Source organism: Hippoglossus stenolepis, chromosome 6 (assembly GCF_022539355.2).
Source record: "Hippoglossus stenolepis isolate QCI-W04-F060 chromosome 6, HSTE1.2, whole genome shotgun sequence".
Classification (NCBI taxonomy): Eukaryota; Metazoa; Chordata; class Actinopteri; order Pleuronectiformes; family Pleuronectidae; genus Hippoglossus; species Hippoglossus stenolepis.
The window spans coordinates 13672423-13697074 of NC_061488.1; the positions used below are offsets into that span (position 1 = coordinate 13672423).

Genomic DNA, 24652 nt, shown 5'->3' on the forward strand with positions numbered 1-24652 from the left:
CTGGTCAGCATGATGCTCCAGTGAAGAAGCTCAATGCCCCGGCCCTGCTCTCCCCTCTTCCTCCCCGACCCTGGATTTTCCACCGCTTTATCCGATCTGAGCCTCCAAACCCACCCAGCGCACACAATGTAAACGTCTGGCCTAATCAGTTCTGCCGCCACAGAACCTAATTTGTACCAATCCAGAGCACAAGTAGAGAAAGTGCTCGTGCTTTGGCGATCCCAGTTTCGATTAGAGTGAATGTTTGATTGTACATTTCGAGGGAGACAATGAAAGGACGATGATGGAGAATAAGTTAAAGATTGAGGTTGTAATTGTATTTATGTTTTGTGTGCACCAATATCAAAATTAATAGAAAAAAAAAAACTACCACTGCACTTCCACTCCTACCAGCTCAAAGGTGCTGCCCACCACATGGCCACTGCTTTTCTTTTTTCAGGTTTGATAAGGGAAGTTTTCAGTCAGACGTGTTATGAAAGGGATTTTCTACAACTTTGTGTTAGTGCTTCAAAGTGTTGGTGGTATTTAGGGACTAGATCTTCACCTCCCATCTCCAGAGGTGTAGCTGAACCCCTGAAAAGCTGGAAATCCCCCAGTGTGAATGGAAGATGTATTACTACACCAACCACATCTCCACAAGTCCTCATTTCACGAAAACCTTTTAAACTAAGCAAGTGCAGTGTTTTTAGAGCATTATCACGTCAATGAGTTTAAGTAATTGTCAAGCTCCCCGTTAAATATTTCTGCACCTTATAAAAATTGCAACCTGTTAATGTGGATTCAGAGTGAACCGACAGAGGTCAGGGCGGGAGAAGGGTTAACTGATTTTGTTTTTGATTCGGAGTATTGTGCACTGGCTCCTCCCCTGGGATCAGCGGGGCTACTCCTGCCCTGGGGTGTTATAAAAAGGCCTCTGAGCTCCCCTGCTCTGGTAAAGAGGCTGAATGTCTGCAGGACATGCTTAACGTTTGTCTATCCATGTTCTTCTACTAACGACCAGCGGGGCTGGCACATAGATGCACAGAGACTGGCGTGCTGCTCCACTCAGGAGCTCTCTATGACAGAAATCAGAATTCAGTAGGTTACATGACAGTTGCATGTTGAGCAGTTTACGTGTTATTGCATCTAGCTTTAGAGACGCGGTGTCTGTTTGAGGGCGGATTTTTGTCATTTGATTTATGTTCTTTGACCTCCAACAGTCTTTTCTGTGCATGAGAGGCATCTCCTTTTAGTTGATTAGTTCGTTCATCTTTTGACTTCTCATCCCTCCATCGCTCAGAGGTTGTTTTTTGACCTTTTTGCACCATGTGGGAGTTCAGATCTATGTCGTTCTGGCGGGCGGTGTTTGCCGAGTTCTATGGCACCATGTTCTTCGTATTCTTTGGGCTGGGGGCAGCCCTCCGCTGGACCACCGGGCCGCTTAATGTCCTCCATGTTTCATTTTGCTTTGGGCTGGCGGCTGCCACCCTCATCCAGTCCATTGGCCACATCAGCGGAGGTCACATTAACCCAGCCGTTACCTTTGCCTACCTGATTGGCTCCCAGATGTCCCTGTTCCGTGCCTTCTTCTACATCATAGCCCAGTGTCTCGGAGCAATGGCTGGTGCTGCCGTGCTGTATGGGGTCACACCCAGCAACATGAGGGGAAACCTGGCACTCAACACGGTAAGTTTACCAGAATACTCTCTGTCCATTACCAGAAGTAAGCAGAGTGATTCCTACTCTGGAGTTTTTCATGACATTTTAAATTTACAGTATGAGTCTAAAACATGACAAGGAAGGCACATTAAGATGTACGACAATTGTATCATGGTATTAATCCGGCTTTCTTCACCCTTCTCATCCTCCAGCTGCAGCCAGGCATCAGTCTGGGCATGGCCACCACCATGGAAGTCTTCCTCACCCTGCAGCTTGTTGTCTGCATCTTTGCTGTGACTGATGAGAGGCGCAACGGACGTCTGGGCTCTGCTGCCCTCGCCATCGGCTTCTCTGTGCTCATGGGGCACCTTCTCGGGGTAAGAAACAACCTTCAGTCTAGAAGTTTACGACAGTTTTCGCGGTCCAACATAGTCCTGCATCACATGAACTGCTCTCTCTGTCTTTGACTTAGATGTACTACACTGGAGCAGGAATGAACCCAGCAAGGTCCTTCGCCCCCGCTGTCCTGGTCAGGAATTTTGTCAACCACTGGGTAAGAGGATCATATTTGTAAATATTTTATACATATAACTCTTTTAAACCATAGTAATGTGACATTTTCAGTATCCCTGACAATTTCTGTAATTTGTAGGTGTACTGGGTGGGTCCCATGATCGGTGGAGCCCTGGGTGCGCTGCTGTATGACTTTATGCTGTTCCCCCGTATGCGAGGCCTCTCCGAGAGGCTTGCCACGCTGAAGGGCATCCGACCCCCAGAGGCTGAGGGCCAGCAGGAGACCAGGGGAGAGCCCATCGAGCTCAAGACACAAGCTCTATAAGTCCCGAGTAGAAGATTGGCTTTCTGACCCCTCCCCACACATCCCTCACCCATAACATCTCACTCCGCACCCTCAGTTCCCGGTCCATCCTCGGCCTGTTCAGCGTCTCTGCACACATACCTCCTCAGCGTCTACACAAATGCTAACACGTATCCCGAACTCCTAATTGTGCACCCACAACTGAATTATATCCAAGGGGCACCCACAGCCCCGACCTTCTCTCCTGATTTCGCACCTACTCACCCTTCCTCCTCCCTCCTCCCTCCTCCTCCTCCTCCCTTGGACTGCAGGACAAAAGATGGAGGGTTAGAAGAAGACTTGCCACTGAAGGAAGCACCCTGTGCCCTGCGGTGTGGATCAGTCAGTCACTTCCTGGCTGTAACTGCTCAGGACAGGGGCTTCTCCCTCTATCCTTCCCATTCTCTCTCTTTTTTTCCTCTCTATTTCGTAGTCTGCTAGGAGTGAAGCTACAGTAGAGCAGTGGACTTCTGCATGCTTTTCCATTTTGATCCGGTGTGATCTCGCCCATCGTTTTTTTTTGTTTCTTGAACTTTGGGTAAATTACATGTATGTATTGTACTTTAACAGTATTTATTTGGCTCACTTTTTTTTTTAGTTGTATGTGTGTGTGTGTGTGCGTGTGTGTGAGCGAGAGAGAGAAACCCAGAGTGAGTGTGCATGCATGTCTGTGTGCATGTGTATGCTTGTGTGCATGTTTTAATGGATCATTTATTTTTCACTTTTCATTGCCACAATACTTTGTTTGTATCAAGATTATCATTATTATTATTATTATTATTATTATTACTATTATTTTAGATTTATCATGCAAAATATTTTTGGGAAAGATGTTTCCTTTTCCAAACCCTCACTGATACTGCAGAAGTTTAATCCACATTCTTTTTAGAGAGATCCCCCTTTTTATATCAGATGCAGATAATTCATCTTAAAGCCAAATTCATTCCGTTCACAGTTTGTGTCTCATCTAGTGAAGCACACACACATTCATATTTATACTAAAATAACGACTCAACCATCTGGTCTTTCCTCAGTCTTCAATGAAGGTACATTTACAAAAACTTGAAAGCTGTGGCACATTGCTTTGTAGGTGGGAAATCAGGCTTTTACCAAAATTGAGACGACTTATCCAGTATTTGTGTTGGGCTACATTTTAAAATTACCTTCTGACAGGATTTTGTCCTTGAAGCTTTCGAGATTCATGTACAGGTGTGTGATAGTTGGTTTGCTTTTTACTTTTGCGTGTCTGCCATGGAAGAAAACAAAGCGAGCAAACCTGACAAGCTGTCATGACGAACACGTGTTTTCCAGTTGAATTGTGTTGTTTGACACAACCGAGGCGTCTCTGTTACATCAACATCCAGGTTAGAAATGACAGAGTGCATGAGGTGTGGTGGCTTCTTGCTGGTGTTAAGCAAACACCTGGTGCCTTCTCTTTTCGACGCTGAGCTGGGTGGCTCTTTAGGAGTGATATAGTTTCAAGCCCCTCTCTGATATTCGGGAGAAGGGAGAAGGTCACTGCGAGGCGACTGAACTCTTTAGCGTGTTTGTACAGGGTGACACATGTACACCTTTATTTTCATACGGTCTATGATAGCACATGAACTTTGAAGCTCTGCGCTGGCCCTGGCGTCCCCTCTCTCCTCCATCCCTCCTTTAATCACCCTACCTCCTCCCTTTGTTTTTGAGGCAGCCATCTTGTTCTGCTCCGATGAGGGGACATCCAAAGCTGCTGGGGTGGAGGGAAGGGGACGGGGCACTGAGAGAAGTGAGCATTTTACAAAATTTCACTAGAGCAGTCATTGAACCAGACACGTAAGCTGATTCTCTTTCTGCTTCCTTTCTACTTTTTTTTCAGTGTGATTTCCCTGGCAGTGGTTGAGTAGAATTTAGTGGCATGTTGAAATTAGAATTTGTGTTCTAATGGAAAAGCTTTGTGATGTACAGTGTAAAGTTTTCTTTTTTTTTTTTAAAACAACACATTTCTTGATTGTTGAAACCGGATGGATAGGAAATATAATATCATAGTTATGCAATGTCTCCTCTTTGGCTGATGGATTATGGAAGTGATGCCAATAATGTTATACAACGATATGTTTTCATCCAATGAACAGCCTTCATGGAACCAGGCGCTTCCCAATCTCTATGCCACTGATTCATTATTTTTATATGTCAAAAAAAATCAAAAAATTCTTATGTTTTCAATCCTTTTTTGTCTGTTTTTTCTTTTAGACTCATTGTAGAAAAATAAGGAGTTTAAATAGATCTTTTCATACTTTTGTATATACCAAAGAAGCTGACACTAAATACACTAAGTGCAACAGTTATCATTTATGACATATTCACTCCAGAACATAACCCAGTAAGCCCTCACAAAAAACATTTAGCAATCAGATGGGATCATATCTGTGATATTATAAATATATCTGCTGTCAACTACTTATGCAAGATACACTCCTCCATGTAGTGCCACAAATAGCTGTTTTAGGAGGGAGAACTAATATCTAATTTCTTGTAAATTAACCAAAAATATTTTTGATAATTTGAGAAGAACTGAGATTTGAATTTATCACCATAGTAATAAGATTATATAAACTTGAAAGACAATCCACATGAATATAAAGGGTTACCATCCAGTGAATAAGCATGCTACATTCAACACACTATATTTGACATATACGTTATTACACTATGTATTATTACATGCCAAGCATTGGGTGTGATGTCAGGTTTAGTGCAAAGCTTCTGATTGAACCCAAAGTTAGTTTATGGGGGAGGTCTGGTTTTGATGATACATTTGGATGTGAATAAAAGATGCTAAATTCAGAACAAAATTAAACTTAGAGCGATGATGATGATGGAAAGGTAATGCATCTGTTGTCAGAGCAATACTGCAAAGTTTCTAATTAACTCCAGCTATTTAGATATTTTAGAATTACATGGCTCTAACAATGCAAAACAGAGAAAAGACATAAAAGCACAACCTCATCTCATTGAGTTTCACAGTTTTATCACTGGACACAGACTGCATCGCAGCAAGCAAGGAGAAATAAAAATAAAAATATCGAGCAAAGCCTGTAATATGTAATATTTATAGGTGCTCATTTGATGGTAGTTGATACATTATTATACCTAATATGAGATAAATGTTGCCTGCCACCATTATCATCACTTTCATTGTAAATGTAAGTGAAACACGTTCCTATCTTATCCGTTTCTTATCCTCACTATACCACAGAATAGGTTAGAGCTATAAACATTTATTGACCCATAGCCGAGTTATGAAGTATTAACCATGCATACTGTTCCTCACTGTGTAACTGACTGACATGACATAATATAGCAGAGGCTTCTCAAAGCTTCCCAATCACAAGGAGAGTTATATACAATAAAGCTGACATTCAAATATGCAACAAACACAAAGAATAACATGTGATAAGTTTCATAACCTGACAAATAATCTCCACCAGCTCACTGTTCTGTTTTTCACCTTTATCTTTCCATGAGCATCACGCTGTCAGCTATCACATAGAATTAGTCACTGTTTTAAAAGCACTGTAATCAATACAGTAATCCACTTATTTTTCTGAATTCACACAAATGTATCAAAGAAATCAACAGCCACAAACCCAGTATCAGGGAATAGAGAAAAAAGTTGTTGCTTTTTAAAGTGCAAAACAAAGCACAGAAGGCCGGGAGACAGCAATGACTGCGTTTTTCATTCTGGTTTGTTCTCAGCTTTACTTGCCCACAAAACGATTCCATGCTTCCTCCAGCTCAGAGTCCCAGAGACATAAAATCTGTCTCTGAAGAGAAGCAGATGAAGGTGTAGATGGAAAATGACAGTGAAGGAAGAATGTCTGCACAAACACTTTATCTTATATGATGATAAATAAGTTCATATGAGTTCGTCTCGGGTCTCTATTTGACGTCTGCTTTGCCCTTCCACAACAGTTTTGATGGGACGTCTTGTTATTCATTCAGTGTCTGGAGAATACTTTCCAAATCCATGTCCACGGTGTTACCTGGGGGACTAGAGACAGACACATACACTTAATGGTCTCTCAACACTGAGTGAAACAATTTCTGTAGGGAAAAAAAGAAATCAAATGGACGTCATGCACTGGTATGAAGATAAAACACCTACAGGTCCTCTGGGAAGACAACAGGAGGGTTTGAGCTGAACTCCACATCGGAATTAGCTGCAGTCTCCATCATGTCTTGAGTGATGGAGTCCTGCGGGCTGAACGCCTGCTGGAACTGATGCCTGAAAGGAAGAGCAGGAACTGTAACCAGGAAACATGTACATTTTGTCCTGAAAAAGAAGACACTGGTAATCCATTATATACAGAGGCAAAGGTGCCTCCAACTCCTAAAGTTCTCAACTTTTAAAAAGTTTAACTGATTATAAGGTTCCTGGGGGCAGCCTGGGTGGGACAAAAGTAAATGTGCAGACAAACACAGTCTCAGTGGCAGAGGACTGGTCAGTGGCTGGTGGAGGACAGCACAGGGGAATAGTGGTTTGGAAATAAAGAGAGGAAGAGAAGTGTAGGTGTGACACTTACACAGGGAAGTTGTCGGCCATGTGAGGAGGGGGCATCGATGAGCGAGCTTCACTGCACACAAACACAACATGTTTAAAATGTTTTCCATTACTCTCAAAATGACTGTAAGTGCATAAGATGTGGTGGTTTATTTGTAATAAAGATCTTCCTTACATGCCGACTTTAGTATGCAGTGACACCGGGATGTAACCCCCATTGGGTGATGCTTGAGGCTCTGTTTCAACAAGAGCACAAAACAAAAAGTCCTCCATCTGTTAATTGCCTGTCCTCACTTGGATTTAAGAACATAAAACTGAAAACTAACAATAATTTGATGAAGAACATTACCTGAGTAGAATTTTTTGAAAACTTCATGTTTAGGGAGTTCAGGATACAGGAGAGTTATGTGATTGATGTCACGGATGCGGTCACCAAGGCTGAGGATCTCAAGGTCTCTCTTGGTGAAGGGCTGGATATTCTGGATTTTCTGGGCCCCATCTTGGAAAAAGAAACATATACTTTTATTTTTGCAGTGCATGAGAGAAGTCTGAGAGTTGTTATTATTACTTTGTGCTTCTAACGTCCACTGTTTTACCTGTGGGAGCCCAGCACTATGTAGCACTCTAAAAGACCTCTATTACAATAAAGGTGACACAAATAACAGCATGTGAAATATGTATCTCTTCACTATATACTGCATGTAAAGATGGACAACATGACTGCCCCCTGGTGGCTGGCAGCAGTACAGGTCATAAACCTTGCCTCCTCCATGTTATAGAGGGTGGGCCGAACAAAAGTACTAAGAAGTAACATTTTCTCAAAGATGGTTTCTGTCATTTTAAGTAGTTCTTATCACAGTTATGTATATTGTGCTCATTTGTCGAGTGAATTTGGTTATAACTAGTTATTTGATGCTATAAAAATGTATTAAATGTCTTGATTGACCACTGAGACTGAATTGTCATTAATCGAGAGGGAGAATCGGTGGAACACCGAAACAGACTCTGACTCCATATGATGTCGAAAGCCCACGGTGGCGGCTCCTGTATACGGGATATTTGAGCCTCATTTTTGTACAATGGTAGCACGGGGAGACGTGTCGTCTATCTTCATTTACAGTTTATGCTTCTAGTGCTTCACTAGAGTCTTATTTGTCTTTTTTTTTTTAAAGCTCTCTGTTGTAAAAAAAACAATAATCCAGGTAAAATGCTCAACAGTGTAACTACAGAAAGCTTAAAGATATGGTCTCCCAACTTTAAAAAAAGTTTTGCTGTCCAGCAATTTAATAAATTCTTTTTTTAAATGATTTCCGAATGTTTGTGAAGTTAAATAAGATAATTGGTGCCCCTCCAACACTTACGGTCAGTAGCAGACACATAAGCAATGGTGATGCCTCCGATCTCCGAGTCACTGAAGCGAAGAAGGAACGTCCCGTTGAGCCTGTCTTTGAGAATCAGGTGTAGATGCTGCTTCCCAATGAAACCAAATATCAGCCTAATGGGGCCAAACATTGGAAACACTTGTCATTATTCATTTTCTAGCAGGCTGCTAATTTGAACAATTTCACCATCTGTCGAGTCTCCTCACCCTTCGCTCCAGTAGGTCTTCAGGTGCTTCTTGGACAGGTCCATTACTCCCTCAAACCACTGCCAGAAAGTGAAAGGTCGACCCGGGAGAACCTCCTGTAGAATTGACAGCCACAGTGAGATATGAGTGAATATGTCAGCCTGTGTATGTCTGTGCATGACGACATACGCTTGAGCGTACCTTATTAAACTGGGCCCAGGAAACCATCATGTTGCTGAAGTCGTCAGCAAAGTCAGGCTTGTCAAATATCTTCTGGGCCAAGAAGTGCTGGTTGTAGTGGTCCAGGTTGTGCTTCGTCTGGACCTCAGAGGTGAATTTACTGTTGAGAGTGCTGTACATCATCCTCCAGGGGACGCGCTCCGGCACGACGAACGGCACTCTGTCCTGATGGCAAAGACAAACGGCGAGAAGAATGAATGTATTTAAAATGTCACACCAGTCAGCACAGCAAAGAGCAACACACAGTAAACTCATCCCACAGAGCTTGTGTGCATAAGGTCTATGGCTCTCACTTAGCTCGACACTGTGAAGCTGTAAAGAAAATTAAGTTTTATGATGTTTTCATGTTGAAAAATCGTATTATTGTTATTATTATTAACATGTTAAGTAGTTTTGTGCAAACCCAGGTCTCCAGTAGTGGATAATACTTGGTGTAAACATGACTGTCACCTTCGCTCAGTGACAATCCTGCAGTGATTTCACCTTCATAGAAACCCAATAAACCTTTTTCACAACAGACATTTTGACTCGGCATAGACTTCCCCCTTGAGCACAGGCTCCAGGATCCATCACTCACTCTGCCCGTCTTCAGTCACTTTCCCCAACATCCATGAGACATTGAACAGGCTTCTCAGACTAAACAGCCCCACAATGTTCAGAGTCTCCAACATCTAAGCGTGAATCTCATCCACCCCCGGTGTCTTGCCAGGGATATTCCCCGTGTCTTCAGACTCTGCCTCCCCCTCAGAGGCCATATTGGTCCTGTGGTCTGGTGGGGCACAGCCCGAAGGAAATACACGGAGTGACGACCTGCACAGGAAGCAAGCTGGCCTGGATGTCTGGGTGTCCCGATCCTTGGCATCGTCGACTATAGCATAAGACGCAATAGCGGATATTATTAGAAAAGTTAAACAAAAGACTAATGTGACACTTACTGGTTCAGAAAAAGCACAGTCCCAAATGATGGTGGCCAGCGCGTTGTTGTCTTGACTTCCATGGACAATGACGACCACCGGCAGCGAGATCATCTAAAATCAATGACATAATAAAGTTTAACGATCAAACTAAGGAGAAACAAATCACATAAGATTTAAAATAATGTTTTACAGCGGCAACATGTGGAATCTTTTTAAAATGAGTTTACCACTGCTGTGGCTGCTAAATGAAGCTTGTGAGCTGACGAATGAGGGGAGATCTGTTGAAACTGGGTTCCCTACACACACCTGTATCCTGTAGGGAGTGTCACAGCCTGTGATGGTGATCTCTGTGGAGAACAGGAGAGCAAATTTCTCCTCCGTCACAGACTCTGATCCCTTTCTGTCGGCCCTCTTGATCTTCTTGATGGACTGTTGAACCAAAATAAGAGTTTACATTTGCTAGCGAGACAGAACAATAATTAAATCTCAGCTGATAAATCTCTATCAGCACATACCATATTCCTAAAGGTAGCACATGTGCTCTTGCTGGCTGTGTTGTGTTCTAGGATGGCCGTGTTGTTGATCAGCTCCCCGACATTATCACTGCAGACAACATAACAAAGGGTCAATGTGGATTTTGACGTCATGTAAATTAGGAATACCTACAAGCTAAAATGAAGCGAACCCCGCGAGCTAGTTCAGGCAGCCAACTCGAGCTGCGCTGCCCCAATCATGTGACATACATCATGTGACATACCTCACTCTCCACAACCATCTATAATACACACCCACCTTATCAGGTGCTCTATTTAAGCAGAGAGACATTTCCCATCACCCCCTTTGCCCTCAACGCTGCTGCAGTATTTCTACCAGTTGCTTCAGCACTTCCACCACCCCAGCATCACGTATTTGCTCATCACTCCCATCATACCTGTGTAATCATATGGGGGAGTGATTAAGTTGGAGCCTAGATGCCAAACACTAAACCTGTTCTACTGCTGCAATAAACGTTTGAACGTGAGTTGTCTGACTGAAATGCTGTGTTGGGAGTTGCACAGGGGAGCGGCCTTGGACCTTTATTATTCTTACTGTACATGCTGCCACTGGTTGACATCAGAGCGTGCAATGTTTGTTTCCATAGTTACGCAGATGATACACAACTGTACATTGCTGCTGAGCCAAATGATGATAACTCTCCACGTTCCAACACTAAATGTCTGTCAGCAAAAAATAAGCAGATGAGCAATAATTTCTCTCAAGCTTAATAAGGATAAAACAGAAATCCTTTTAGTCCGCCCAAAATCAAAAAGAGAAATGCTGGAAAATCATCTGGATCAGCTAACTCCTTGGATTAAATCAGAGGTGACAAGTCTAGGTGTTATCTTAGACTCAGATCTGAGTTTCAAGGCCCACATCAACAAGGTGACCAAACCTTTCCACCTTAGAAACATAGCAAAGGTTCGGCCATTTCAAAATCAGACAGATAATAAAAAGCTGATCCCTGCCTTCATTTCCAGCCATCTGGATGACTGTAATGCACTTTTAACAACAATAGAGAGACTCCAGTTCATTCAGAACTCATAACCAGAACCAGGAGAGAACACATTAGTCCAGTTCTAGCTGCTTTGCACTGGTCACTTGTAACACACAGGATTAACTTTAAGGTTCTCCTCCTTACATCCAAGGCTCTGAATGGACTAGGACAGAGTTCTATAGCTGACTCTCTACTTAACTATGTCCCCTCTAGAACTCTGAGGTAATCTGCAGTAAGTCTATCAGAGGTTCCCAAACACAGCCGAAAGAAAATCGGAGATCCAGCTTTTGTAAACTACGCTCCAAAGTTGTGGAACAGACTGCCGCTAGATATCAGAGAAGCTAGTTCAGTAAACGTCTTAAAAAGAAAACTTTAAATATTTCTCTTTGCTTCAGCCTTTAACCTGCTCTTTCACTTGCCTTTTTTTTTTATCATCACTTTCTGCCTTTTCTGTTTTCATGCATTTCTGAAATATAATTATTTTTTTTATTTTGTAATCCCTTTTCTATTCAATGTCATTTCAACATGTTCTTATGTTTCCTAAAATCTGTTCTCTTAACTTACATTTTAACATGTTTTTTATATGTATTAATGTGTTTTTATTTTGAACTATATTGTATGTAAAGCACTTCGAGCTGCATTTCTTATATGAAAGGTGCAGTACAAATAAAATCTATTATAATTATTATTATATTAATACACAAAAAATTTTCAAATTCCAAATTACAGAAGATAAATGTATATCTAATTATAGTTGAGAATACAGGGTAATTATTAGCTCCCACTTGTTTTCTTAAAAAAAATATTTATCCTTATTAAAAAGCCACTTCAACCTTTTATTTTTAAACCTACAAAAATATTTGTTTTTAAATCCCAGACTTTTTCAGCACTAGATAGAGCTCATACCACCGCCAAGGCTGAACAATCCTACACATGATTGTCTACTTCTTTTAGTAGAAAATAAAATATAAAAGAAAAACGGAAGTGTTTGATAGCTATAGGGATTTATTTGTCATAAGACACCCAAGAATGAGAAAAGTCTTGGATCTGCACCTCAATTTGCATCTGCACCAAAATGTAAATGTAAACCCACAAACAAACAGACACAAGTGAAAATATTACCCCTTTGGCAAAGGTCATTATGACAGGATAAGGGAGTTGTATTGATCTAGTAAATCCTGCTAATGGTGTCAATAAAATGCTAAATGACAAATCAAATCTTTAAGATCTTACATAATTTTGTTCTTTACGATTCTGAAATCATTTTAACAGTTTAGAGATACATGTTTTCATGTTTTAATAAAAAAACTAAAGTAATTAACAGAACACATTCAAGAACGTTTATTTCTTTGTTCCATAAAGGTGAGAAAAAAAAGACTTCAGACTCAGTCAGAAACTGTAATCTGTCATGTTACTGTATATATATATATGCATGACTCACCCGGGGACACTGCCCAGGTTCCTGGCCTGCAGTTCATTAATGATTTGCGCCTTCATCACCACAGGCTTCCCAGGAGCCACCTTCTCCCCCAGCAGATATCGCACAGTGGTGGAGAACTTTGACTGAGTCTTAATGACCTGAGGGGGCTGCTTGTCCACTACAAGAGAGCTGCAGGAAACATCAGCTACATGAGTGAGGAAACCATGTTTAAAATGTGTCTCTGATTTTAAATAGAAATTGGAATACATACAGACAAAGAACTCATGTGACTGTGCTACCTTTGAATCAGAACCTGCTGAAGCTGCCTCAGTCGTTCCTGGAGCTCTGGGAGCTGTTCCACCACCAGCATCAACTCCTGTCGCAGGTTCCCGTTCACTCCAAGCAGCTGCTCACACCTAACAGAAAAATAAGTAATAAGTAAAAAATATTTAAAGACAAATACCAGACAAAAAAATGCCGAAGCCAACAAAGAATGATAAGTCACCATAGTAACTGACCTAATGTGAAATATATCTGTTTCTGTGATATGACATTGAATACTGGCCAGAAATGTACTTTTGCAAAACATTATCATGTCACTTAATTTTACTCTTTCAAAAATATGTGTGACACTTTGTCATGATTTGCGTATATGGCGTCTTGATTTATGGCCAAAAATTTGATTTGTGAGGTCGCAGAAACCATGATCTTTGACCTGTTACCACCAAATGCTAATTTGTCCACTCTCGAGTTCTATTGAATGTTTGTGACAAATTTGAAGAACTTGTCTGAAGGCGTTCCCAAGATATAACTTTCTTTCTTCTATTCACTCTTGCTTAGATGTCATGTTTAATTAGGTGTGTGGTTCTACTTGGATAGGATAAAGGTAATGAAGAAGTGGGGTGCACCTCACCAGGTCTGCAGGGGGTTGAGGTTTTCGTCAAAGGGATGTCCGATGGCGGCCTTGCACTGCTCCCACCTCCACGCCTTCAGCCTGCTGAGCAGTCGGACCTGACACCGGTCCAGACAGTCCACACACTCCTGCAGCAGCTGGAAGCGCTTCTACAGCAACCAGTATCCAAACACATTAAACTGACACACATGGGCAAACACGTGCATGAATGTGCATGTCAATAACCATCATGCACACAAACACAGAAATATTACGTACTGTTCCTGCACTAACAAGTGTTTAAAGTTATTTCAAACCAACGTTAGGCCAAACAATTATATGGATTGTTTTAGTTTCTAAATGTATAATGGTGATGGTGACAGACTTGTACTTGAGGCAGTGTGATTATTAGATGACTACAAATGTCAAGCTCTGACCTTAGAGCAGTTGCTCTACTGAGCAAATTTGTCGACACTGTTTTGATATGACATTACTTTAATTTACTGTGGTTGTATATAAACAAAGAATAATCCCAGCTCACCGTGGCCATTGCATTCATATTGTACTCCAATTGCTGGATGTGTTTCTGGATTTCAGATTTTTTGGCATCCAGTCCGTTCTGCTGGATTGGACCTGTAGGAATAAAATAATATGTTGAGTCGTTTGTACACTGCAGGTGGATGGAGAAAACTGTGGGCATTTTTCTAATAAGAAAACACCCATCCTGTCATTTTTAACACTGACATACAAATCTCTTAATAGGGCCCTGTGTGGTAAAACAGAGTAGAATGAGCAACACATGAACATGCCAAGTTAACAAAGACACAGTCTAAGCTGGGCTAAATATATTCATTTTATGTAGCTGGAATGCCAAGTACTACAGTAGTTGCACTGTTCATCAGAAAAATAAAATAAAAGACCACTCAGGCCTCAGAAAGTCCTGATGAAACCACTTTTAAATTGACTAGATTCAGATTTTTATTCAAATCTGCAACAAATTTCAAACACTCCGAAATATCAGTCCCCTAAACATGTCAGATTTTTACTAGATCCATGAATTCTTCTCTGAGAAAGCAAGGACAATATTGAAACCCTAACCCTAGTGGAGAAGTATTCAATGGAGACGCAATGAAGTCACATTTACAGCATCATTTAGAAATGACAGAGTAGAGGAAAGCCTGTATAATAATAATAATAAAAATAATAAACTTTATTTATCTAGCACCTTTCCAAAACAAGGTTTACAAGGTGCTTTAAATGATAAAAACAACAGGAATCATAAAAGTGTAATCACAAAACAGCATCAATAGAGGAGTATAACAAGCAAAACATATTAAGAATATATATGTTTAATGGCTGTGGTAGTTGTATTAGGTCAACTAGTTGCTCTTCGCACCACTGATCACTGAGGTTTATTTCTCTTATCTAAAAATGAGTGGCCAACTCATACTGTGACTAATTTATCATCCTATATGCAAAAAACGCAACTTGAGGCCATTGACTATTGTCAAAGCAGGAAAATAACAAGAGTAAATTACAACATTAACCTTTGGAACATTAAGACTGAACATAAATTTTAACATCAACAATGGCTCTGACATGTCAGGGAGTAAGCATGCACAATACCAGGAAGTGACTCTACAGAACGAGAGGCAGCCATCATCAACTTTGATTTCACCAGTGGTTTTCCTGCTTTGAAAAGTTGGGAGCACCTCAGGGCTCCATTCTTCGCCCCTCACTGTTTAATATTTACAAGTTAAACCTCTGACATGTAATTTTGTGAAAAAAAGCTTTGCTTTCCTACGAAGACTTATACGTCATCTTTTAACAATATAGTCTACTTATAGACTACAACTAACATTCTAACATTTAAACCTACATGTCACAAAATTCTCTGCAAGCAAATACAGATGAATTACATGTAATTTAAAAAAACTAAACTAAACTAAAAAACTAAATTCCTAAATTTAAAAATTATTAAAAAGCATGAAAAAACTAAACTGAAACTGTTAATATAGAAAGTGACTTCTGTTTTATTAAAGAGGAACTGAAATAGTCTTACTCCATTTTCAGTTAATATCAGCTGTTTTTAGTATTTTAGGAATGTGAAAATGAAGAAAGGCATTTCTGCAGAAAGTCTCTAAAACTGTGTGTGTGTGTGTGTGTGTGTGTGTGTGTGTGTGTGTGTGTGTGTGTGTGTGTGTGTGTGTCACCTTGTAAACCCTCATAGTTCTGTCTCTCCCAGTTGAGCTCTTCTTGCAGCTGGTGCATTTTCTGTCGAATGTTCTGGACCTCCAGCACCTTCAGAACCAGGTGGTCCACATCCTGCATGTTGGGGAACGACGGCTCTCCACCCTCATACTGTTGGTACGCGGGAGGGCTGGGGAGCTGAGTGGACTACACACAGTGTAATATTATTATTAATTTAACAAGGAGAGACACTGAGTGCATGCTGTGTTTTACAATTATTGATTATAGTGCATATAAAGAGGGGTACGTATAAAAATATATGTAATAAACCTACATCATTAGAAATAAACATACAATTCAATTCAATTTTAACTTCAATATGTAACTTCGGCCACTAGGGGTCTCTTAATCAAAACAATAACAAAAGTCCTAATTTGATGACATCATGAAGCAGCGTGGGATCATGGGAGTTATCTTCTTCACCACCATTGTAGATACAAAATCTACCTGGTGTCATGTGTTGAAGTGCTATGCAAACAGCACTGAGTAATTGTGATCCATTACGAGTGGGCGATTGGCTAACTGGCTAGAAGTGTGTTTCTCCTTCGTCATCCTGTATTTGCCCTGGAGGCTTTAGTGCTGACAGGCAAACCCAAGGGTAAAGCGGATATGACGCAATTAAAAGGCCACCAAAATGAAAGCCCTGTTATTTGGACTAAAGATGAGGATTTCTCTGGGTTTGAACATTGTTGGAAACATTTTGGATGATATAAGTACACAAGTTTACAAAATATATAACATGAAGGTTGAGTTGTTTTAAGACATTTTGATGAAGAATGACTGAGTGTAGAATTAGATGTCGTGTCTTAAAACAAATGGAATCTAAAATGTGCATCATTTGTGTTCAGACTTGTTTGGCCTTTTTCGTTCAAGGATGCTGTCAGCTGTTAAAGTCCAGATTAGCCCTTTTACAACATCTGTTTACTTACAGTTTGTCTCCTGGGTTTGATTTTCCAACATAACTTGTGAATCAGTGAACGATGTCAGCTTATCTGTAACTGCATTGTTTTGACCCAATTTAAACTGAAAACTGACTGTGGACTTGAGTTTGACTCACAGTTGTCAAACCAACTGCAGACAAAATACTGCTAAATAAAAAGGGATAATACATTTCTTTTACACCTCATGCCCCCAAAACCCCTGCTGTTGGATGATGCTGTCTTCATGGATCTGTACACATACAGATTTTATACTGGGGTATAACAAGCTATATATCAAGCTTCACCTGGCCCTAAGACAACTAAAACCAAACTGTGTCAGTTAATGAGGTTCTCACCGTGTTGAGCAGGGCCCGCTCCTTCCTGAGGATGTCCCTGACGAGCACTACAAACTGTAGAGGGTGCTGTTGAAACCCAGTCTGTAAAGAAACCACATGTCCCATTGAATCCATCTATGATACAGCTTCTAGTATACAATGGTACATTTAGCCGATGTTAACTTGTCTGAATACATGTTGTAGCAGGTTGGCACAAACATATGTAAAAAAAAAAGTGTAGGTATTCTTACTGGTATTTTGTTATCAACATGTATTCATTTTTTTTCTTCTTTGTTGAAGTATATTTGAAGGCACCTTTCAGCTTTTCTACAGCCTCGAAAATGTCTTTGATTACTCCAGAGAGTGTTTTCCTGTCTATCTCCCTGTCTTGCATCACTCAAGTTGTGTGTGAAATCTCTCACTCACTCACTCCTTCCTACTGTATAGGAAGTTCCATGTAAAGGACTACATACTCAGCTCATCAGTAAAATAAATAAAAAACGTTTGAACACGACTCATTTTCTCATGAACCGTTAAATAAGTCATTGCTGTTGCACAACTAAAACATGCCATATCATCATATTTCATATTATACCGGGCATGTTTTTCTACATAATTACTGCTTCAAACTTTCAGTTCATTTAAAATCAATGCTTTTCTGTTTGCTTCTCCCTTCTACTCTGTCACATTTGAGGCTCGTGTATTTTTTATTCAGACATGAAAATCTTTTGTTTTTACAATATACTGCATTCTCTACTCTCGTCTGGTGGCCATTTGTATTTCATGCAGCACAAGGGCAATGCATGATGGTATATATTGCTCGATTAGTCGTGATTGGCTGCACACTACTTTTTATATAGGGGTATAAAGAATTTCACTAAACAAACATTCAGACAAATACTAAGAATGTACTTTAGAGTGAGTGGTGAGTGATTTCAGACCCAGACCTGCTGTGACCATTGGCAGCTGCTTGATATTATACCGAATACAATGGCTACATCCAACCTCAACAGAAAGACTCTCTGAATCTTATTAGGAAATCAGGGAGGCACTTAAATCCGATCCGAGTCATGCAGTTCTCCTACCATGGACCTGCTGATCTGCATCAACTTCATCTTGACCACCACATTCGCATTCTGCTGAGCAATCGACTGCAACATGCTGATGATCTGGTCCAACAGAGCTCGGGCCTGGCTCTCCTGCTCCACCTTCTCCAGCACAAAGTCGTCCCTTTGAGCACACACACACACACACGGGCATGTAAGATGTGCTTGTAATAGAGCCACACACAGACAAGAGCTCATGAGCCAGCAAACACAATATTCAATGAAATCATCAGCATGCTTGTTCAACATGTCGTTGTATGTCTATGTATGGTGCGTGTGTGTGTGTGTGTGTGTGTGTGTGTGTGTGTGTGTGTGTGTGTGTGTGTGTGTGTGCATTTGTGTACCATCTTTGGCTCTCAATCCATTCAGCTATAAAGTGTCTGACTTCAATGGGGAAGGCGTTTGGGGGATAGAGGTTGTTGACGATCTCATCAGACAGGCACTGGATTAGCTGGGACATGTGTTGCCACTGGGCCATGATCAAGCAGGGCTACAAAAATCAGAGTATAAAGACATATCATGCATGAATATTCAATTCTACTGCATTTCACAGTGATTGAAAACACAAACAGGGCATATTTTTTTAATCAAAAACGCTAATATTATAGAACTAGAATTGCACTGCCGAGCCCAAACAGTCCCTTAAATTAAATCAAGCCGCGCAAATTATTTTTCATTAAGACCCATGAATTTGTCCCTGACACGCAATGTAAAGAAAGTTAAAAAAAATGAATTGATCTGCTCCCTGATCCGGATCCATACTAAATGTAATGGAATGACCTCAGATTGAATGCAATCTTGTTTACAATCATACAAACCAATGAACAAACAAAACCTCATTGGCAGTTACTATAGTAACAAGGCTGGTGTCGCCTCTTATCTCCATCATCAACAAATCCCATCAAAAGACCAAAACAAAAACAAAAAATGTTTGCATCTCTCTGCACTTCCCTTCACCCTACTCAGCCCGAACACATTCATTCCTACCATAGATGCAAATCATTAATATAATAATATCTAGTTTCCCTTTAAACTATATTACACTCCTCTCAAATGTGCAGAAAGAAGTCATGCTGTGCATCCAATCATTGCTCACACCCATTTAAATCAAATATGTCGAAAGGAGAATTGTGTCAAAAGTGACGAACAATAATATATTTTTCAATTGGAATCATTCAGTCAGATGCGGTTTTCAGTAGAGTCTGTATTATTCTCATATGAAACAGAATATGCAATAGGCTCAGTTAAAGGTGTAGCAGGCTGTTACAATAGAGAATAGGCTACACTCAGCAAGTACCTTTACTTTTTTATACTCTTAGTACATTTAAAAGCATGTACCAACTTTTACTCAAGTAGAAAAGAAACCTTTTAATAGAAAACTAGAGGACTTACTTTTACTTGAGTACATTTTTGTCTAGTTATTTGTACTTTTTCTTAAGTAAAACTGTTCTCACTGTAACCATGGATGAATATAATGTTGCTATGCATAGTGAACAGTTGCAGCCTTAAGATGGTCTATGTGGGATTAACTAAAAATCGACTACTGTGCCCATGTTCATCCAAAAGAAGGAACATGAACAGACGCTGTGTAGTTTTACAGCAATAGAGGCCTGGGGTACGGAGCTATCTGATGTTCTAAATACAGCAATAAACAAACTTAGAACTGAATTCAAAACTACTGCATGTAGGTGAGATCAAAATATGGAAAAACATGCACACCAACACTGACAGATTCAGATATCGTAAATTTGTTGTTGGCATAAACCAAGCAAATGTCTTTGGAGCTTTCTTCACTTCCTATGGGTAGAGAGAACCACAAAAACTCAGTCCTACACTTTCACTTAAATTTCGAAACTTCACCGCTGTCTCCTGGCAACGTGAGGGTGAAACCAACAATTGCCGGCAGCGCTTCGGAGGCACTATCACACCTTTCTTGCATTTGAAAGCTTCGAACATCTCCCAGATGAGTGTTTGACATGAGCCAGTCTGGTGAGTCATACTGAAGGAAAGAAGTGTTGTGCAATACTCATCCAGAGATCGTTAAACATTTTGGGAAGCTCGCACAAAAGGACTCATAGTCTTAATAATAGCAACAAACAGTTAAGATTATAGAGCCTTTGTTATTTGTTCTGGCCTGCACTGACATTAGCAGGCACGCTTTACTGCTGTAGCCGTGCGAGTCACAACTATTTGAACCTTAAGCCCTGCATCTTAGATCAACACATCACCCTCACACTCACAGTACCACTGTACTACTCTGACTTTGTCGACATGAGCTTATGGTTATTTTGACCTCTGCATGGGAATAACTGGAAGTTCAGTTATACTCAAAACATGGCAATCCTGCAGCTTTTTGCAGAAGGTGGGGGTGTCAGACCTGTAGAGCTCCTGGTCAAGTGTTCCCTGGTCCAAGTCCCTGGTGTTGGGAGTGTGTGGGTATCACTGTGCATTGTAAGGACATGGGGCACAATGCTATGAGGAGACTCAGAAAGACAAAGTGGGTGGCCAGAAGCAATCTGCAGTAGTATCACAGGGTCAGCCATTTGCAATACATTTCCCAGATGAGGCTTCACTATATAATGCACTGGGACACTGCACATTTAGTGCACAAACACCTTTCATTTTTAAAAGACCAGATCTTTGAGGTTCAATAAACAAGCAGGTCAACCAAGTCCCACTATCCCAATTTTCCTCAGTTCGCTCTTATCTTGCACATCATGGTTGTACACACATGGTAATTGATCCCTTGTGCACACTAATGCATCCTCCCTGAAACATCCACTGCGGAAAAACACTAAGACCAGTTTCCTCCCTCTCCAGTATCAAACCTCACCAACTCACACAGATCACTTATCTTCAACAACTCCAGTAAGAATCATGCAACTCACTTCGATCGATTCTCCTCCCAACGAAAAGCACCAGTTTACAGACGGACTTTGCAAGTCAAAGGCCAAAACTTTATTGCATAATTGATGAGAAACTTCCTCTAATTTCGGCTGAAGTTCAGAGATGTTTGGTTGCTGAGATTTCTGATGAAGTCAGAAAGTGTCACTGGTAGAAGTGCTTTCTGATTTCGGTTCTCAGGCACAGAAAGTCAAGAAAACAAATCTTTGTTAGGTTTAAGAAAGGATCAACGTTTAGGTGTAAATGGGCCGTAACATAGTTAACCACATGCAAAAGCTTTCCAGCAAAGAGCCTTGAAGGCAAACCTTTCCCATGATCGCACTGTGCATCAAGTCAACTTTATTTATGTAGCCCAAAAGGTCAAACACTCCCCAGAGGCCCGTAAAAAACATGCAAAATACTCTGAATATAACATAGCATAACATAGTAAACAGAACAGATATTAGGTAAACATACTAAACTAATGTGAAACCCTCTGAGGCCAGAACATGGTTTTTTGGGTCGTCTCAATACAGTAGCAGATTATGTACTGGATATTTGTCATGAACATATTGACGATTTAACTCTTCGTTGCCTCAACATTCAAACCAATCAAACTATTTGATTTGATAAAGACAGATTTTTGCTCCTGAGTGAAGTTTGTGGTTTTAAACTCACAAATCGGAGGTAAATGAATTGTGTGTTAAACCTCCTCACTGTTCTTGCACAATCCATACGCAGTATGTTGATATATATCGAAGTTATGTTGCTATTTTATTGCAATAATTATTTCAATAATCTTATTGGCTTGCCCTTATCTTTACAATACAGTATTAAACGTACACACTTTCAAACCAAACTGCCGTCCCTTTATAACTTGCTGTTAACACCCCACTCGTATATGTACGATACAGAATCACATTAAATACAGTCATCTATTTTAATAATTTTATAATGTTTTATTTTGTCATGTTTTCCTCATCTGTAACATTTGTCTCTGTATATGTCCTGCATCGCTTTGTGATCTTCAAACTGCTTTTGAACCGTCTTCCATTGTTTGCCATTGTTTGCCTTGTAACTGGGTTTTGAAAGGTGCTGTATAAATACAGTTTACTTTAGTTATTAAAAGGGTTAATTCAACTTTAATGTTGGAGTTCAATGCAGCTACGCAAGGCCTTCTTGTCTGGAATATAACAATATACATGATATGTTATTCGGGGAGCTAATAATACAACATCGAATAAACTGTACTGATACTCTAACAATATCAACATGTGATCACATGGGCTGAACATGAATACCAGGAACAATTAAATTCCTTGTAAGTAAAAAACAACAACAACATTGCTGCTACTTTGTACATAACTCCGACATTACACGAACAAACAAGACAATGATTAAAAGTAAACCTACATTTGGGTCTATTAAAAAAGAAAAAGACGTCATAACTTTATTAAAGTTTTGAAGAAGTGTACGAGGATATAAGTCTCTCTCTAGCTCTCTTTCTCTCTCTCTCTCTCACACACACACACACACACTCACACACTCACACACACATACACATACACAGACATAGACACAGACACACTGCTACAGTCTGTTGTTTTTGGTTGTTGTTGTTTTTATTTGTTTATTTGTTTATCAAACGTTGAGACAAGTTTTACGCAAAGTTCTCGGGGCGGACTAGGCCTCAAAAAAGCAACACACTGCGTCGACTCTTACCTTCAGTTTAAGGCAGATTTCAAAACATTGATAAGCGCTGGGCTCCTTCTCTTCTTCCTCCTCCTCTTGAGTGCTCAGTAACTCATCCAGTAAGTGTTACTCAACAGGTCCTCCCTCCATCACCCACCGTATCGCTGCCCGTGTCCCACTGGTCCTGGACCAACGCCAGTCCGTCGTGCCGAGCCGTATACGCACACAACTCTCTCTAGCTCAGAAAGCCAGGGTGGATTCAGTCACTTCCCTGTTCGCGCACGTCGTGTCACCGCGCGTAATTATTTCCTGCCCTGAGTGCCCTCACGTTCAAGTTTGAACATGGTGAGGAACGTGATGTGCGCGCCCTGACGTCTTCACTGTCACCCCCTGTGCGCAGCAGATGTGCCACATATACACGCACACACACACGCACACCGGCCCCTCTGGTTAAATCACGTTTCACAGATCACAAACAAAACAGGCGCCCTGCAGGCCTCAAGGCACCAAGACAGAAACAACGGCAGGATACCATAGATATGCCACACATGTACTGTATGTAAAACAAAGGGGGGGGGGGGTTAGAGGTGGGCAAGGTTCACTTCCACATAAGGAGTGCATGGGCGGAGTAACGTCTCGTCATTTCCCCATAGGCAGTAACTTCCAGTAAGTTCACTGAGACACATGATACCATATCTGCAGCTGGCAGCTCCTTTAAGACCAACATCTTCCCAACGGCATCCACCGACAGAGAGCGTCAGGGCGCACACGTCACCACACGCAGACACTTCTGGACTGAGTCGTCAGGGCGCACACGTCACCACACGCAGACACTTCTGGACTGAGTCGCAGAAAGTTTTTTTCTGGCGTCTAAATGTGGGGCTATTGCGACTGAGCCTGTAGTTCTCACTCCACCACAGCTCTTTGTCAGGCTCTCTCCAGGGCTGAGATACAGTCATCTCCAATACTGCACCATTAACCACTATCAGCTGTAACCGACTAATGACATCACTGATGATGTCACATATACCAACTTGATCTTTACAGTAGACTGTTGAAAACACACTCTGGGGTTTCAGCCTGTTAACAGTCAGGATATGAAATAATTGGACATTCTGAATAGAAACATTCACAATCAACTACAGTTTATTGCTTGGATTCCAATTGGAGTTTGCCTCCAGGATCACAAAACTATGTATATGTGTATTTTGTTTTAATATATTGTAGCGTCAAGCACAAGTAGAGAGCAGGTGATTTAGATCTTTTCCCACTTCCCACTTTCCAGTCCCCTTTCACAATCCACACATGAGCAGAGAGCAGCCAACAATGGTACTTGTTTAAGAAACACTAATTAAATTTAAAAAAAAAAAATAAATGATCAAAAATATGTATTGAATAAATAATATGAATAGTGGTACATATGGTCACATCCAGGCCGTGATGCTTGATTGTTGGAGGTCGCAGGGGTTGGTGTGAAACCACAAACATGGAAGTTCACACACAATCCACAACCCCCACTGGGAAGTGCCTCTGAAAAATATATATATTTAACAGGATTTTTCCAGACATGACCCATGTGGTCACAAGTAGAAAACAAAGTATAAATCAGTGTTAAGTACAAGATAAAGTATACAACTTTATACTGTATCAATTAAAATACTTAAAAATGCACATAATAATAATTATGCAGGTTCATTGCTTTTGTCATGTTTGACTCCCTTTTTTCTTTAGTCTTCCCAAAATATAGCCACAAGGGGTCGTCAATATGAGTTTAACATGTTACACTACACTTTCGATTTTGTTTTGCAGTGGGAGGTTTTGCTGTTCTAATCTTGTTTTGTTTGTATCTTTATTTTATT

At 40.7% G+C, this 24652-nt stretch overlaps 2 protein-coding genes across 2 annotated transcripts; one reads left to right on the top strand and one right to left on the bottom strand.

Annotated features, from left to right (window-relative positions):
• The first annotated feature begins 1100 nt into the window (after window positions 1-1100).
• On the top strand, window positions 1101-2476 carry mipa (major intrinsic protein of lens fiber a). Its single transcript, XM_035159401.1, has 4 exons — window positions 1101-1665; window positions 1851-2015; window positions 2111-2191; window positions 2291-2476. Exons 1-4 carry the CDS (start codon window positions 1306-1308, stop codon window positions 2474-2476), a joined length of 792 nt encoding a protein of 263 aa, XP_035015292.1. The 5' UTR covers window positions 1101-1305.
• Window positions 2477-4810: 2334 nt separating this feature from the next.
• stat6 (signal transducer and activator of transcription 6, interleukin-4 induced) lies at window positions 4811-23327 on the bottom strand. Its single transcript, XM_035159090.2, has 20 exons — window positions 22824-23327; window positions 18563-18708; window positions 18198-18342; window positions 17134-17214; window positions 15821-16004; window positions 14149-14240; window positions 13629-13777; window positions 13015-13131; window positions 12737-12904; window positions 10277-10364; window positions 10068-10190; window positions 9780-9872; window positions 8806-9009; window positions 8626-8720; window positions 8399-8532; window positions 7387-7536; window positions 7213-7273; window positions 7060-7110; window positions 6642-6761; window positions 4811-6527 (listed from the first exon to the last, which is right to left on the bottom strand). The coding sequence occupies exons 2-20, from the start codon at window positions 18694-18696 to the stop codon at window positions 6467-6469; spliced, it is 2250 nt and encodes a 749-aa protein (XP_035014981.1). The 5' UTR covers window positions 18697-18708; window positions 22824-23327; the 3' UTR covers window positions 4811-6466.
• Between the last annotated feature and the right edge of the window lie 1325 nt (window positions 23328-24652).

What these genes read in the sequence shown, in the direction of transcription:
- stat6 (XM_035159090.2), bottom strand. Translation starts at nt 18,696, where the DNA reads ATGGCCCAGTGGCAACACATGTCCCAGCTAATCCAGTGCCTGTCTGAT. An exon ending in TGGATTGAGAGCCAAAGATG is followed by an intron (nt 18,343 to 18,562) that starts GTACACAAATGC and finishes GTGTGCTCAAAG; the next exon opens with GGACGACTTTGTGCTGGAGA. An exon ending in ACACTCCCTACAGGATACAG is followed by an intron (nt 9,873 to 10,067) that starts GTGTGTGTAGGG and finishes CATTGATTTTAG; the next exon opens with ATGATCTCGCTGCCGGTGGT.
- mipa (XM_035159401.1), top strand. Translation starts at nt 1,306, where the DNA reads ATGTGGGAGTTCAGATCTATGTCGTTCTGGCGGGCGGTGTTTGCCGAG. An exon ending in GAAACCTGGCACTCAACACG is followed by an intron (nt 1,666 to 1,850) that starts GTAAGTTTACCA and finishes CTCATCCTCCAG; the next exon opens with CTGCAGCCAGGCATCAGTCT. An exon ending in GGAATTTTGTCAACCACTGG is followed by an intron (nt 2,192 to 2,290) that starts GTAAGAGGATCA and finishes TGTAATTTGTAG; the next exon opens with GTGTACTGGGTGGGTCCCAT.